At 42.1% G+C, this 15,649-nt stretch overlaps 1 protein-coding gene across 1 annotated transcript; it reads right to left on the bottom strand.

Annotated features, from left to right (window-relative positions):
• Nucleotides 1–2,878: 2,878 nt before the first annotated feature.
• On the bottom strand, nt 2,879–14,553 carry LOC311144444 (indoleamine 2,3-dioxygenase 2-like). Its single transcript, XM_084180461.1, has 10 exons — nt 14,378–14,553; nt 13,270–13,365; nt 12,727–12,846; nt 8,124–8,242; nt 5,376–5,390; nt 5,067–5,166; nt 4,784–4,901; nt 4,640–4,691; nt 4,353–4,501; nt 2,879–4,045 (listed from the first exon to the last, which is right to left on the bottom strand). The coding sequence occupies exons 1-10, from the start codon at nt 14,468–14,470 to the stop codon at nt 3,582–3,584; spliced, it is 1,326 nt and encodes a 441-aa protein (XP_084036587.1). The 5' UTR covers nt 14,471–14,553; the 3' UTR covers nt 2,879–3,581.
• Nucleotides 14,554–15,649: the final 1,096 nt, after the last annotated feature.

Genomic DNA, 15,649 nt, shown 5'->3' on the forward strand with positions numbered 1-15,649 from the left:
TAGTTAGAATAAAGCCTCTAAAATCATGGCTTTTTGGGACAGACGGCTGAGATCAATTTCCTCACAATGACAATCTCTTGTTTTTGCATGTCCTCCCTATTCAGTATGTAGGAGAAGAGAGGGGGTAAGATAGATCGGTCAGGTTTGTGGAATTGGATTTCCATGGCAGATTGCCACACATCACCAGTCTTATCTGATGGCGCAAGTCTGTTATTGTAATGAAACGCCAATGGAGGCGAGCCAGGAAAGGTGAAGATGATACAGCACACAGGCCATTCATGGCACAATCAAGCTCTTTATTTCTCTGGGTTTTCCATGCTCTATCACTCCAGGAAGTGATAGCTAGGGCATGTAGGGGGTGTACGTGGGCAGGAGAAACGCTGGTCTGTAGGAGTGAAGAAATCTCTCTGATAACTGATGGAGCTTCAATGCACTGCATTGTGCATTGTGCTCTGAATAACTCTCTGATGGAGATAGCACACCTTTATATAGAAGACTGAAAATGGCAGTTTATATCCACTGTGCTAAAAAGGCCAGTGGCCTACTTGGACCTACATTGTATACACGATGACTACAGACATTTTAAGAATAAGCCTGTTTTTACATTCCTTTTTTACTTGAACTTAGGTGGGCACGTTCCATCCCATTATTCTAATACCTCTTTAACATGAGATGAAAACATAAACCAGTAAATGTATCAGGAGCACACGTGCCTCACCGGGACCATGTGGCAGATAATGGAAGGTGTGGACTGTCCATTTCCTCAGTTACCTATTATGTAAAATGTAAATGGCAAGTGGTGTCTCTCTCTCTGTCTCTGTGAGCCATGCTGTACGAGTCAGTGCCCTACTCTGGTGTCTGTGGGCACTGCAACTTTTTATGGGACACCTGCTCTTTGCTGACAGTGGAGGTTGTATTGTAACTTGTTTATATTAGTCATCATGATGATGAACTGCAGGGACCTTCAATTACTTCTTTAGCAAAAACTTCCAGACAGGACATGTAGGATAGGTAGCAATCGAATAAAATACAGAAGTAGGTTTACAACTAATTCAACAACAAACATACAACTGCCATCAGAAAAAACCTGACTATACTGTATGAGATGACCCTGGTTGTACGTATCAACTGTCTGGATCTCAGGTCATGATAAGCTAAACTTTCAAAACTTTCCTCAGTCTGATTTTTTTGCTGTATTGTCCCCCCCAAAGTGTCATCATCTAATATTCCAGGAATTCCTTAAATAATGTGTCTTTAATGTTCGAACATCCTAGTTTTGTTGTTTCATTTCTTATTTTTTAAGTAAAAAGAGTTTATGCATCGTTACCCCAAGTTTTCATATGTGGGTCAAATATGACCCGTATGTTTTTCATATGGAATTCACTGCATTGCACTCGTCAAACGGACCTTTCTTTTTGCTACAACAATAAAATCAATGTAATTAATCAAGTATTTATTAAATATCTTGTTTGTAATGTTAATTAATCACCGTTTTCATTTCTCCTTTTTAACTCATTGAGTAAAAGGAATTTCATAAGGAGGATCATAAGAATGTTGCCAGATATACAACCAAAATGGTTTTACAGATGCTGGATGAGGAAGCCATTGGTGCCTCTGACTCATAATCTGAGGTATCCAATTCAGATGACACAGACTGTGTGCCTGTGGGTCAAGTTGGAGTTGTGGATGCACCTGGTAGTCCAGCTGTCCTCGATGATTCTACAGATGGGGAGGACTCCTCTGAGGAGAGTGAAAACGGGTCTTACTGGAGTGAACATCCTCCCCCCCACTAAAGGCAGGACCAGAAGCCATAACATCCTGAGGAGCTGCCCAGGGCCTGTGCCGGGGTCAACAGTTGTGCCACCAAAAGATGCCTGGGAGCTGTTCATTAGTGACAACATCATTGAGGAGGTCCTAAAGTGTACAAATTAAGAAGGACGGAGAACAGCGACAGCAAAAGGGAAAGAGTGAAGAGAGGTCAACAAAGAGGAACTAAAGGCCTATATTGGTTTAACCCTCCTCGCTGGCGTGAAGAAAAGCTGGTCTGTCTCCACACGGGAGCTATTTTTGGATCCACTGCAGAATCCAATGTATAAATCCACCATGTCGGTCGGAAGATATGAGGATATCCGTCGCTACCTGAGGCTTGATGACAATAGGACCAGAGTGTTCAGAGAGGCAACGGACCACCTGGCAGCCTTCCGGTATGTGTGGGACCTTTTCCTAGCAAACTGTAGAGGAAGGTTCATCCCCAGTGACTGCGTCACAGGAGATGAGCAGGTTTCCTCCAGACGTGACACTTGGCATTCCGGCCAAAGAGTTCAATCTTGGTTTCATCAGAGCAGAGAATCTTGTTTCTCATGGTTTGAGAGTCCTTTAGGTGCCTTTTGGCAAACTCCAAGCGGGCTGTCATGTGCCTTTTACTGAGGAGTGGCTTCCGTCTGGCCACTCTACCATAAAGGCCTGATTGTTGGAGTGCTGCAGAGATGGTTGTCTTCTGGAAGGTTCTCCCATCCCCACAGAATAACTGAGGCAATGGGAAGGTGGGGTGATGAAAGCGTGCCATGCCACCACCACTCAGAGCAGCCAGGGCCAGAAGAGGAAGAGGTGCCAGCTCTGCCCAAGCACAAAGGATAGAAAGGTCAGCTGCTGGTGTTCTCAGTGCAACACACCCGTCTGCAAAGAGCACAGTCACATGCTTGTGGTTTGTAACAAATGCATGGACTAAGACAGCCTAAGTAAGCATGACACACACACACGCACACACACTTTGTTCCTTTTAGTGTTTATGTTTTCTAAATTCCCAATTGTTAGTGTTGTCGTTTATATTGATGATGAACTTTGGATATTCAAATAAATGTTTTGAAATGTTATAAAATATGCTTAAGGTGGTTTTATTTTGTTCTTCACACTTAAAGGTTGAATGTGAAACTTTGATTGTAAGATTGATTGTAAGACAAATATGCTAATATTTTCAATAGCCTTTCCGAATTTTCATAATAAGTTATCATTGAAATGTGTATCAAACAGTTGAAGAGCGACTAAAAACATTTAAAACAATAAAATAATTATTGAAAGGTCCAAATCATCACTCAAAATAATTATGTTCCACAAAATTGATAACATTTTAGACCCATATAAATAAAACACAGATATTACATTATCGGGTCATTTTGACCTGGCATATGCATTCTTGGGGCGTCATGTTTACTATGCATCCGAGGGTTAAACTGCCCTGGGGATCAGTGCGAGTTTTCTGACTATGACCAAATGCCATCCAGGAATTGGGGTTGTGGTATGAGCACAGTCTGGACTAGTCTGGACTAGTCATCCGATGCATATTTAACATTCTATTTTAGATTGAATAAAGAGATTAGTGGTTGCATTTATTGGAAACGAACACTGATGGTTTAAATTAAGGTTTGGACTGAAAGAATGGCATCTTTTATACAGACCATGTCAATAACACCAGGACTCGTTTAGTCAGACATCAAACCTTGATAGAGCAACAAGTCATGCACAAACCTCTCATAATTTCCAGTCATTTCATTAATTTATTAAACAGATGTATAAAAGTGTCTCTAAAGTGTGTTAGATTGCAGATGTGTTTGTTGAGTTGCGTGATGTGTGTTTTGAGGTTGTGCTCCGTTTGGGCTCATCTGCAAGGCCTTGTTGTCCAGAGGCAGGGAGACGTCCCGTGTGCGGTCCCTCACAGTCTTTAGGAAGCTCATGATGCCCGAGCCGCCGGTGCCCGTCTCCTCCAGAGCCGTGGGCGCCCTGCTGACAGTCTCCTCCTGGGAACTGTTGCCCTGACTTCGGAGCTGGCGGGCACGGGCAGCGGGCACAGTGATGAAGCGGCTGACCACGTTGATGTGGTAGCTGCGGAGGGCCATTAGCTTGGTCACACAGAGCTGAAACGCTTTGGTCAGCAGCTCACTGGCCTGCTGCTGGACAAAGCCTCTCAGGGAGGGCTGCAGAGATATGTCCTGGATCAGATGCTTGTGGGAAGGGGGCATGTAGTTTCTCATACGGGTCAGAAAGGCACCTGTACAAGTAAATAGCATATTCACCCTCAGTGGAAATAACATCTTTAGGAGACCTTTGTGTAAAAAAAATATGTCTATGTAAATACAATGCCATGCCATTATGTTGTAGACGTGCAGCCACATCTGTATAACACGACTCCACCGTCCTAACTCTTTGTGGTTTTAAGTGAACATTTCCTTATTGCCAAAGAAAACACCTGTTAAGATGTACTTGTTAACACAGCCATACATATCTCTGCAAAACATTGATTAATTATTGTGTGGTAATATTGACTCCTCTGGACCTGTCTACCTTTGCTTTCTTACCACTCTTTTCCTCATGTTTGACTCCTAGCAGCTCATCAAAGCAGTGTAGCAGACTGCTCTGGGCAGCACTCCCACCAGAATACTCCATAGGCTCTGCCTGGATGCCCTCATACACCAACCCAGCCGGCATGGATGAGTTATCTTTCCACCTGATCCACACACATACAGCCATACATTATGAATACAATCATATATTATATGTATATGATATGTGTCATTCACTTTTGTCAGACAAATAAACTAATTGTTTGTATTGTCTAGGCCTACTAGGGGTGTTCAGTACTTACCCAGACAGATAGATCCTTATAATGCCATAGAATACTTCTGGCTCGACATATGCTGGAACAACATAAGAGACATCTATATGCTGAGAATGCAGGTGAACTGGACTGAATATCAACGCAGTAAAACATCTGTTTCAGTTGTAGTACCATGCATCAGTTTGAGTGCATCTGTCATGCCCTCCATGGCCTGGCTGATTTCCTCTAGTGCTCTTGTCACAGTCTCAGCATCACCACACTGGACACCATTAATAACCAGAGGAATACTCTGAAACACACCCACATTAACAATCAGAATGTCACTCAGAAACACAGAAATGAACATCAATTTGAACAAAGCATCATAAAGCAAACTACATAATACAACACCATTGCGTGTGACCAATTGGGCATCTCATTTTACAGCTCTGTGTGTTTCAGAAGAGGCCTTCACCTTGATGGCTGGCACCGCAGCCAGCTCCACCAATAGAGTGACCATGAAGAACCCCCTCACACTGTCCCCACCAGGCAGAGTGACAAGCAGCTCCAAGTTCCTGGGAGAGCGATGAAAACAATAACTATCACCATGGCCACAATGACAGCTGGTAGAAGAAGTCAACGTTCCTGCAAACATTTCTGGAGATTTTTAGATTGCAATAGTATGATTTCAAATGTCAGCGAGAGCTAACGAGCAAAGACTATTGGAATGTGTGGAATCTACAAATACAGCTGGTTGTAATCAATTATTCAAGGCAATACTTACTCCATGTCAAACAGTCTGGTATGGGAGATGAGGAGGTGACATGAAAAAGAAACACACTTCCCTTAAATATCACTGAGAGACAAAAATAGAATAGTATAACAGAATCATTTGGTGGGTGCTTATACAGTGGGGAGAACAAGTATTTGATACACTGCCGATTTTACAGGTTTTCCTACTTACAAAGCATGTAGAGGTCTGACATTTTTATCATAGGTACACTTCTATGGAGGACTAAAAGTGCCACAATTAAATAAATAAATACACCATTAAATAATTACTTAAATGTGTCATTAATTAATTCAAATTAGAATTAAATACATAAATGTGTTATTAAATGTATCATTAATTAATTCAAATACCGATTCATTTAATGTAAAATACATATATAATTATTTCACTATTTACATTTACATTTCATGATCCTGCATTGCAGTGATTCATGAATTACTTAAAACTGTCAAACTGACCCATCAAAGTCAGTGGGCGGGGCTAACGCGAATCTAGTCTGATCCATTGCTTTGGTCTGAAGTAGAGTAGGCCAACCTGGATAGAGACAATGGAGGATCTCCGTGAACTTTCCAGGGAGTTGGTTAGAGACATTTTAAACTTAGCAGAGGATGTAGAAGCAGGACCTGCTGACATTATCCGGAATTGATTTGTCTTGGCTTGATGCAGAGGGTAACCAATCAGGCGTTAGGTTCCGCCTACCAACTTTTGATGGGTCAGTTTGACAGTTTTAAGTAATTCAGGAAGCACTCCAACGCAGGACCATGAAATGTAAATGTAAATAGTGAAATTATTATATATGTATTTTACATAAAATGAATCGGTATTTGAATTAATTAATGACACATTTAATAACACATTTATGTATTTAATTCTAATTTTAATTAATTAATGACACATTTAAGTAATTATTTAATGGTGTATTTATTTATTTAATTGTGGCACTTTTAGTCCTCCATACACTTCAACTGTGAGAGACGGAATGTAAAACAAAAATCCAGAAAATCACATTGTATGATTTTTAAGTAATTAATTTGCATTTTATTGCATGACATAAGTATTTGATACATCAGAAAAGCAGAACTTCATATTTGGTACAGAAACCTTTGTTTGCAATTACAGAGATCATATGTTTCCTGTAGGTCTTGACCAGGTTTGCACACACTGCAGCAGGGATTTTGGCCCACTCCTCCATACAGACCTTCTCCAGATCCTTCAGGTTTTGGGGCTGTCGTTTGGCAATACGGAGTTTCAGCTCCCTCCAAAGATTTTCTATTGGGTTCAGGTCTGGAGACTGGCTAGGCCACTCCAGGACCTTGAGATGCTTCTTACGGAGACACTCCTTAGTTGCCCTGGCTGTGTGTTTCGGGTCGTTGTCATGCTGGAAGACCCAGCCACGACCCATCTTCAATGCTCTTACTGAGGGAAGGAGGTTGTTGGCCAAGATCTCGCGATACATGGCCCCATCCATCCTCCCCTCAATACGGTGCAGTCGTCCTGTCCCCTTTGCAGAAAAGCATCCCCAAAGAATGATGTTTCCACCATGCTTCACGGTTGGGATGGTGTTCTTGGGGTTGTACTCATCCTTCTTCTTCCTCCAAACACGGCGAGTGGAGTTTAGACCAAAAAGCTCTATTTTTGTCTCATCAGACCACATGACCTTCTCCCATTCCTCCTCTGGATCATCCAGATGGTCATTGGCAAACTTCAGACGGGCCTGGACATGCGCTGGCTTGAGCAGGGGGACCTTGCGTGCGCTGCAGGATTTTAATCCATGACGGCGTAGTGTGTTACTAATGGTTTTCTTTGAGACTGTGGTCCCAGCTCTCTTCAGGTCATTGACCAGATCCTGCCATGTAGTTCTGGGCTGATCCCTCACCTTCCTCATGATCATTGATGCCCCACGAGGTGAGATCTTGCATGAAGCTTCAGACCGAGGGTGATTGACCGTCATCTTGAACTTCTTCCATTTTCTAGTAATTGCGCCAACAGTTGTTGCCTTCTCACCAAGCTGCTTGCCTATTGTCCTGTAGCCCATCCCAGCCTTGTGCAGGTCTACAATTTTATCCCTGATGTCCTTACACAGCTCTCTGGTCTTGGCCATTGTGGAGAGGTTGGAGTCTGTTTAATTGAGTGTGTGGACAGGTGTCTTTTATACAGGTAACGAGTTCAAACAGGTGCAGTTAATACAGGTAATGAGTGGAGAACAGGAGGGCTTCTTAAAGAAAAACTAACATTCCTGTGAGAGCCGGAATTCTTACTGGTTGGTAGGTGATCAAATACTTATGTCATGCAATAAAATGCAAATGAATTACTTAAAAATCATACAATGTGATTTTCTGGATTTTTGTTCTAGATTCCGTCTCTCACAGTTGAAGTGTACCTGTGATATATATGACAGACCTCTACATGCTTTGTAAGTAGGAAAACCTGCAAAATCGGCAGTGTATCAAATACTTGTTCTCCCCACTGTATTTGTCCTATTTCACACGTAATATGTTTTTTGCACATCCCACTCTCCCTGAGACACCCTCGGAGAGTGGGGTCATGGACAGGGTCCGCCATTCAACGCGAACCTGTAGCAATTAGGGTTAAGTGCCTTGCTCAAGGGCACATTGACAGGTTTTTCACCTTGGGGATTCAAACCAGCAACCTTTCGGTTACTTGCCCAACTCTCTAACCGCTAGGCTACCTGCTGCCCCGGAGACCAGCTCCGGAGACTCTTGAGTATTCCAATCTTACCCATGTGGATCCCTCTTCTTCCAGTTAGCCAGTACTGCGTCTGCATGGGTAAGGATGGGAGGAAGGCCTAGACGCTGAGACACCTTCCAGTATGGAATGGCCAGGTTGCGGGGGAGCATCTTATGGGAGATAAGAGTTCATATCAGAGGGACTTGCTATTATTCTCCTGATGATACTCTCGGTGCATTGCATGATGACTGGGGTTATGTTTACAGAAAGTCAATGTACATATAGTAAGTCCCTAATGTGTTTGGATCCAGTAACGATTTGTTGGTGTTCCATATCTCAAACCTGAAGGTGCCAAAGTTGCTGGATATTTTGACCTTTGATTTACAGTAGGACGATATTACAGTTTTTCTCAATCGCGTTTTTGATTTACAAAATGGAGTCCACAAGACACAGAACTCTGTGGCCTTTTATAAAACAGTAAATGCATTTTCAAAATGTAGTTATCTTCTAAAAACTTAAATACATTCATCAAAACTATATTATACCGTCAAAATTGCAAAACATTAATGCAACGATACTTGTCTCTTGAGTCTATGCAGACAAAACAGAAGTTAGTCTGTCTTTAAAAAATCCCAGTAGATCAATACATTTTCTTTGCAGTCATTAAAACATGATGATCAAAATTTGAAATATAACTATCAAAAGGTGCAGAATTATCGGTAATTACTCTCCTCTTATGCATATTTCACCAAACACTTTCATACACGTTAAATAAAATAGGATTCCTAATCAAGAAGAAAATGGAAAACAAGCACATTGTGCGCAGGATTTATTCAAATAAAATCGAATTTGTCACATGCGTCGAATACAACAGGTGTGGACTGTGAAATATTTACTTACGAGCCCTTTCCCAGCAATGCAGACATAAAAAGTAAGAAAAATCAGCAAATAAAAAACAGGAAATAGTAACACAATAAAATAAATATAACGAGGCTATATACAAGGAGTACCGGTACAGAGTCAATGTGCAGGGGTACAAGGTAGTTGAGGTAATTGTGTTAATATGTACATGTACAGTGCCTTCAGAAAGTATTCATACCCCTTGACGTATTCTACATTTTGTTGTGTTACAGCCTGAATTTAAAATGGATTAAAAAAAAAATTTCTCACCTATCTACACACAAAGTGAAAACATGTTTTTAGAAATGTTTGCAAATGTATTGAAAATTAAATACAGAAATATCTAATTTACATAAGTTTGTAAATGCATGGCAGGGAGCTCGGCCCCAGTGAAGTACTGGACCATAGGCACTACCCTCTGTAGCGCCTTATGGTCAGATGCCAAGAAGTTGCCATATCAAGCAGGGATGCAGCCGGTCAAGATGCCATCAATGCTGCAGCTGTAGAACCTTTTGAGGATCTGAGGGCCCATGCCAAATCTTTTCAGCCTCCTGAGGAGGAAGAGGCGTTGTAGTGCCCTCTTCACCACTGTGTTGGTGTGTTTGGACCATGATAGGTCCTTAGTGTTGTGGACACCGAGGAACTTGAAGCTCTCGACCTGCTCCACCACAGCCCCCTCGATATGAATGGGGGTGCGCTCGGCCCTCCGTTTCTTGTTGTCCACGATCAGCTCTTTTGTTTTGCTGACGTTGAGGAAGAGATTGTTGTCGTGGCACCACACTGCCATGTCTCTGACCTCCTCCCTATAGGCTGTCTCATCATCGTCTGTGATCAGGCCTACCACCGTTGTGTTGTCGGCAGACTTAATGATGGTGTTGGAGTCGTGCGCGGCCACGCAGTCGTGGGTAAACAGGGAGTACAGGAGGAGACTAAGCACGCACCCCTGAGGGGCCCCCATGTTGAGGGTCAGCATGGCGGATATGTTGATGCCTACCCTCAACCTGGGGAGGCCCGTCAAGATCCAGTTGCAGAGGGAGGTGTTCAGTCCCGGGGTCATTAGCTTAGTGATGAGCTTGGAGGGCACTATGGTGTTGAACGCTGAGCTGTAGTTGGAGTGGGTCCAGGGTGTCTGGGATGATGGTGCTGATCAATCAATCAATCAATCAATTTTATTTTATATAGCCCTTCGTACATCAGCTAATATCTCGAAGTGCTGTACAGAAACCCAGCCTAAAACCCCAAACAGCTAGTAATGCAGGTGTAGAAGCACGGTGGCTAGGAAAAACTCCCTAGAAAGGCCAAAACCTAGGAAGAAACCTAGAGAGGAACCAGGCTATGAGGGGTGGCCAGTCCTCTTCTGGCTGTGCCGGGTGGAGGTTATAACAGAACCATGCCAAGATGTTCAAAAATGTTCATAAGTGACAAGCATGGTCAAATAATAATCAGGAATAAATCTCAGTTGGCTTTTCATAGCCGATCATTAAGAGTTGAAAACAGCAGGTCTGGGACAGGTAGGGGTGATGCCATGACCGGCCTTACAAAGCATTTCACGGCTACAGATGTGAGTGCTATGGGGCGATAGTCATTTCAACAGGTTACCTTGGCGTTCTTGGGCACAGGGACTATGGTGGTCTGCTTGAAGCATATAGGTATTACAGACTGGGTCAGGGAGAGGTTGAAAATGTCAGTGAAGACACTTGCCAACTGGCCCTGCGGCCTTGTGAATGTTAACCTGTTTAAAGGTCTTACTCATCGGCTATGGAGAGTGTGATCACACTAGTGATGGGAAGTTCAGCTCTTTTTACTGACTCAGATCTTTTCGACTTGTTCGGTCAAAATAATTAATATTTTGACTGATTTCGTTCATTGGAGTCAGTAATGCCCAGAGCAAGCAGGACCCCCTATCGGTGAACGATGAACTGAAAACTCAAAAGAGTCATGATTTTACAAGCCTCTCATTCACATCTCATTCGCCATAGGGAGCAGGCAGGACCACCTACCTGGCGAACCATGAACTAAAAACTCGAAAGAGTCGAGATTCCTCAAGCCTCTCGTTCACATGTCATTCACCATAGGGAGCTTATTTGAGCTGTCATTTGTGACTGAGACTTGTAAACGTGTGCTTTAAACAATGTACATTTGTTGATTGCTAGGCAAACAAATACGATTATTTCTTGATACTGTACATTTGAAACAAGGTCTAGTTGTGGCCGCAACCGGACTAGATTGTGAACGACTCTTGGCGGAATGCACTGCTTGACTGCCGTGAGGGTGATAAGCACAATGTCGTTCGCAAACTGCAGTCCCCCAAACGATTCGTTCTCGAGTTCGGGTCTGTTGAGCAGAGGCTGTGTATGTTTTGGTTCTACAAAGCTGTGTCCATCATAGCATTCAATAATCAATTTTTTGCATTCATTCTTGCACCATACAATCAATTATCAGTTCTAAACATTGTCTCTGGAGCCGCTGAGCCCGAGGAGCATGTATTAATCCTGCTGCATGACTTATTGCGGCCAGCACTAGCAGGTCAAATGAATTACAAAAATGAATGAGTCACTCATAAAAACGAACCATGACTCTCGAGGTAGCAAAATGAGAATTGTTTGCGAACTGTAAATAACTAGATCACACAGTTATCCGGATCAGCTGGTGCTCTCATGCATGGTTCAGTGTTGCTTGCCTCGAAGCAAGCATAGAAGGCATTTAGCTCATCTGGTAGGCTCGCGTCACTGGGCAGCTCGCGGTTGGGTTTCCCTTTGTAATCCATGATAGTTTGCAGGCCCTGCCACATCCAACGAGTGTCAGAGTCGGTGTAGCAGGATTCGATCTTAGTCCTGTATTGATGCTTTGCCTGTTTGATGGCTCGTCGGATGGCTTGGCGGGATTTCTTATAAGCGTCCGGATTAGTGTCCCGCTCCTTGAAAGAGGCAGCTCTAGCCTTTAGCTCAGTAAGGATGTTGCCGGTAATCCATGGCTTCTGTTTGGGATATGTACGTACGGTCACTGTGGGGACAACGTCGTTGATGCACTTATTAAAGAAGCCAGTGACACGGATGTGGTAAACTCCTCAATGCCATCCCGGAATATATTCCAGTCTGTGCTAGCAAAACAGTCCTGTAGCTTAGCATCCGCTTCATCGGACAACTTCCATATGGAGCGCGTCACTGGTACTTCCTGTTTGAGTTTTTGCTTGTAAACAGGAATCAGGATGATAGAGTTATGGTCAGATTTGCAAAATGGAGGGCGAGGGAGAGCTTTGTGTACGTCTCTGTGTGTGGAGTAAAGGTGATCTAGAGTTTTTTGCCCCTAGTTGCACAGGTGACATGCTGGTAGAAAGTAGGTAAGACAGATTTTAGTTTTCCTGCATTAAAATCACTGGCAACTAGGAGCTACGTGTTGATATTCTGTGAACAAAACACTTTACAGTGAATTTTGATCACAATTGTATTTAAAGTTTTACGAATGTGGGTGTAAGATATGCAATCCAGCTACAAAGGCAAGAACATGATCAGACATTCTGCAAATGTATTTAAGCATTTGAACGTTGTTCTTCTGCTATAGGTACATTTAACCACAGTTTCAAAACATTTTTGTACGCGATTGAGAACAACTGTATTAGGAAATGTTCAGCTATTTTGTCACCTGCTGTGATACTGGAAGAAAGCCTTTACCCAAAACAATCTAAAAGTTACATCATTACTGTGTCTCACTTCACACTCCAGAACATTCATAATAAGAAGGGTTGGTGAAAAACCTTGACTGTGTCATGCTCCCCCTCCTGCCAAACGTAGCCCATGGTCATCACACTCAGGGCCAAATGGGCCAGACGCAGTTCTCTGTGGCTCTCCAGGAATTGGGTGTTCAGCAGGGGCATCTGAGTGAGTAAATGGAAGAATGGAGCTGACACTATCACGTACAAATGTTAATAATTATGAATACACTATGCTTGAAACATTGCAAATTACCCATTTTACTTGTTTTGATATTTGAACACTTCATGTGTATGTAATTAATCAATTAAATTAATATAAAATAATTATCTTCATGATCAAATCAGATGTATCTTTTGTCTTCTCTGCGCAGGTGAAGTCACACATTGTTATTAACAGTTTAGATTGTTTATGTGGAACTGTCACCAAAAGCTGTGGAACGTATAAATCTATTTCATTTTCACTGTATAATGTCTTCCAAACCAAGTTGGTGGAATTCAACCAGGTGGTGGAATTCCAATCCATTCCCCCCTATTTGATCCCTGTTTACTGATCAGCTGAGTTTTACAGCATAGACAGAGCCTTACCTTGAGAATGTGGGAGCGCAGCGTGTGAGAGTAGATGAGCTCTGTAACATGCTGGGCAATGTCCATCCAGGGCTGGTAGTATGGCAGCAACTCTGTCTTTAGGGTATTGAGTCATATTGAAAAGTGTCAATGTATTGTCCCTCATTGAATCATTTTGTTGGATGCTCTGTCTCGTATCAGGTGCTGCATAGGTTATCTTTCAGGTTATGCAGAGTACGCCTAAACCACAAGCAACTGTGGAAAGTGTCAAACAAGCTTATGAAATCTATTCCACACATTTTATGTATTCCATTTTATGTATTCCATGGACATATCAGTAGTTAGAAATCAATCTTGCTGTTTCATCATGACATCAATGCGTTGCTTTGTCAAGGATAAAGGATAAAGTTCACTTACAGGACAAACACAAAGGATGCCAATTGCAAGTTGTTGTGGAAAACTCAATCCAAAGATTAGGCAGAGACTAATTTTATGGTTTAATAGTGAATATTTTAATGCATACGAGCAGCTGCAAGGTAGATCCGTCTCTGATCGCAGTCAGGGAAGGAGCTCCAAGAGTAAATGATTACATGTCCCTTATATAGTGGGAGGTGATAATACAATCATATTGTTACACAACAGTTATTTTATGCAAGTAACAATTCCAGAACACAATGGCCTTGTGTTAGGGTGCAGACATAACAGGAGTCTATGAAATGCATAACATCAAAGTCCAACACAGAACAATAACATAACCCTTGAGAGGTGGCACCAGCTCACCCCAATTCTGCCACAACAAAGTGTAGCATGTATCAACCTTGCCTGGATTGGAATGCTCTCATCTGCACTCTGCACTCCAAATTCAAAAACACCAATACAGTCTAAACCACAGCTTGATTTGGGGGTATCAGGGAAGCTAATGTCACTGTCTGAGGCTGAGAAAGTTACAACCTGCTTACCACATATCAAAATATATCAATACTACTTACTTTCCACTTACTTTGATTTAACAAACAAGAAATAATGACTATAAGCAACAGCCATAATGATATTCAACAAATGCCAACTAATGACTGACGCTGATTACAAATGCAATGGGTATCCCATAAGATAAGGAGGCTGTACCTACCAGGGGTGCAGGGAGGATGAAGCCAAACTCCTCAGAGACATGGTAGGGGTCCAGAGAGAAAGGCTTCTGTGAGTCTGTGATAATAGTGGCCATGGGGGCTGAAAGAGGGTCCCTAATATGTGCAGTGATCGTCAGGCAGTTTGAATGATCTGGCAAGTATGCAAAGTGAGTCCAGCCAGACCTCAAACTGTCTGGACCCCAGCACAGAGTTCACTTGTAAACCCTGTCAACAAAGATCTGCTTACACAACTTTTATTTGTACCTTTAGCCACACTATTGCACAATGGTCTCATCACATTATGAGTTAGTACTTATAGGGTCGAGTTTGACTTGACCTAGTTTGACTTGTACTGTTATCAATCTATAAACATGTTTATGCGAGAAACATGTTACAGTAAGTTCCACATGGTTATTTTGATAACAAAATAGCAGCTTATATAGAAGTGAAGAAAATAGTAACGCAGCGGCCTCATCTAGTGGAATAGATAACACATTACAATGGTTAGAATCACATGATTCTAGGTGATTTAGATGACCAGAACTCTGTACTTATTCACTTAAGCAATGTCAATTAACACATGCAATGCCATTGTTTCAAGCAATGTTATGTTTAGGGTTACGGTAGCAAAAAAACACAGTAACACCAATGTGTTAATGGAAGTCAATAACTAATTAGTCCTTCCCAAGGGGGTTTACTGTTAACAATAGCTAAGCTTATTTAAAGATGAGAGTGTGCACAGATAAGGGTGCGATGCAGCCTATGGCACATTATTATTATCTAAAAACATTGTGTCAATGCAACTAATAAATGTATAGAAAATACATTACTAACTGTCATTACACAAATACATCATTTTGGCTAATCAAGTAAGCCTATTCTGGATTTTCTTTCCACACAAGGCCATTTAATTATAAAATACTGCACTGGGCAAGTTCGTAGAAACTTTAAACTCTAAAGGTTAAATGATTCTCCTGTCCTCTGAACAAAGTAAAAATATACCACAACATGTGATTTGTGTGTGTGTGTTTGTGTGTGTGTGTGCGTGCGTGTGTGTGTACAATCGAGCACAAAGTGAAGCGAAGAAGGCAGTCTCAGGACCAGCCTAAAAGAAAACAAAGGTTTCAATATACCTTACAACAAGGAGGCCAGAGACTGACTGTCTGCATTCATGTCAGTGTATCAACTGACAAACAGCCGTCTACAGGTATGATTAGGCTATGTATTTTGTCTACATTTCTTACTTAAATCAGAATATGCTGATCAGAAAACTC

This window comes from Coregonus lavaretus (genome assembly GCF_964263955.1).
Source record: "Coregonus lavaretus genome assembly, chromosome: 17".
NCBI classification, from domain to species: domain Eukaryota; kingdom Metazoa; phylum Chordata; class Actinopteri; order Salmoniformes; family Salmonidae; genus Coregonus; species Coregonus lavaretus.